Here is a 1,330-nt window from a genome sequence, read left to right on the forward strand (position 1 = left end):
GCTCTGTCAGCTGTGGGCGTGGCTTGGCTCTGCTGCACTTGTAACATGTAACAGAGTCCAGCTCCAGCACATGACAGCTCCTGCAAGCTTTGACGTGTTGAGGTTGTGCGCATGCGCACTAGCTGCCCGCTGCACAGCGGCTCGCGCAGCTGTCGCAGCGGCGGAATGCGCGTCCGTTACGGATCCGTGACTCAGCGGGTCTTTTCTATTTGTTGAGTGGGTGAAGCCGAGATTCTGGGCTCGGTTCGGGGCTGCTGAGACCATGTCTCCGGCACCATGACGGTCGCCGGGACCGTTTCGGACACAAAGTTCTTCGGTCGCCATGGCCTCTGGACGCGCCGGCTCCGCGGCGCGGAACGCTGAGAGCCACAAGTGCTTCTCGCTGCTCTTCTACCGGGCCGTGCGGGACCTGAAGCCGGTCTGGATGCTGGAGGACATGCGAACCATGGAGGCGTTCTACCTGGAGGACGACGCCGGCCAGAGGATCTTCAGCCCGTCGGAGGCGCTGCTGTACGCCATCGTCCACGACCACCAGGCGTACGCCCAGTACCTGCTGACCCGGTACGGCGAGGCGGCGCTGGCAGAGCCGGGGGAACGCTTCTGCTGCTGCCCGTCCTCCGCCCCGCACCTCACCATGGCGGTGCGCTATGACCGGCGCTACATTCTCGGCCTCATCCTGCAGGAGAGCCGCCGGGTGCCGGGGTACGCAAGCGCAGACGGCCGCTTCCGAACCCCACTCCACCTGGCATGCGAGCTGCTGCGGCCCGAGGCGGTCATCATGCTGCTGGGCAGCGGAGCGTGCGCCAGCGCGCAGGATCACGACGGCGTCACCCCGCTGGACGTGGTTCTGGAGAAACTCAGGGACTCCTCGGTGCTGGACGGAGAGGAGGCCCGGCGGTGTCTGGACCATCTGCTCATGTTCATGCCAAAGGTCCGCTTTAAACTGAAGGAGGTTCTGGGCAAGACTCCGGAGGTCTGGAGCAAAGTTCTGGGCGAGGAGACCTATAAGTACCTAGCGGGTCAGAGCCCCGCTCCGCTGGCCGTCAGCACCATGCAGACCATCCTGCAGCAGCTGAGTCCGGACACGTTCCCGGCCAGCTTGTCCGAACTCCCCATCCCGTCCTGCCTCAAGCCGCTGGGTCTCCCCGTGAGTCCGCGGGACCAGCAGCGCGTTTAGACCCGGAGTCGGGTCATGCTGCGTGCGCGCGTCAATACTGCTGCATGGTGTGTGCGTGCGTGCGTGTGATTTCTGGGCTTCATGAATAAATAGTACAAACCCAACGAGTCTCATGTTAACCGAACCGGTCTGAGCCTTAAGATGGACTTTTTG

The 1,330-nt window shown here is 63.4% G+C and overlaps 1 protein-coding gene across 1 annotated transcript; it reads left to right on the forward strand.

Annotated features, from left to right (window-relative positions):
- Positions 1-1,281, forward strand: zgc:112001 (ankyrin repeat domain-containing protein 9). Its single transcript, XM_015975495.3, has one exon. It carries the CDS (start codon positions 323-325, stop codon positions 1,175-1,177), a length of 855 nt encoding a protein of 284 aa, XP_015830981.1. The 5' UTR covers positions 1-322; the 3' UTR covers positions 1,178-1,281.
- The last annotated feature ends 49 nt before the right edge of the window (positions 1,282-1,330 follow it).

The sequence above is a fragment of the Nothobranchius furzeri genome, chromosome 3 (assembly GCF_043380555.1).
Source record: "Nothobranchius furzeri strain GRZ-AD chromosome 3, NfurGRZ-RIMD1, whole genome shotgun sequence".
Classification (NCBI taxonomy): Eukaryota; Metazoa; Chordata; class Actinopteri; order Cyprinodontiformes; family Nothobranchiidae; genus Nothobranchius; species Nothobranchius furzeri.

Bases quoted from the DNA above. Each gene is read 5' to 3' on its own strand.
- zgc:112001 (XM_015975495.3), top strand. From the start codon at position 323: ATGGCCTCTGGACGCGCCGGCTCCGCGGCGCGGAACGCTGAGAGCCAC.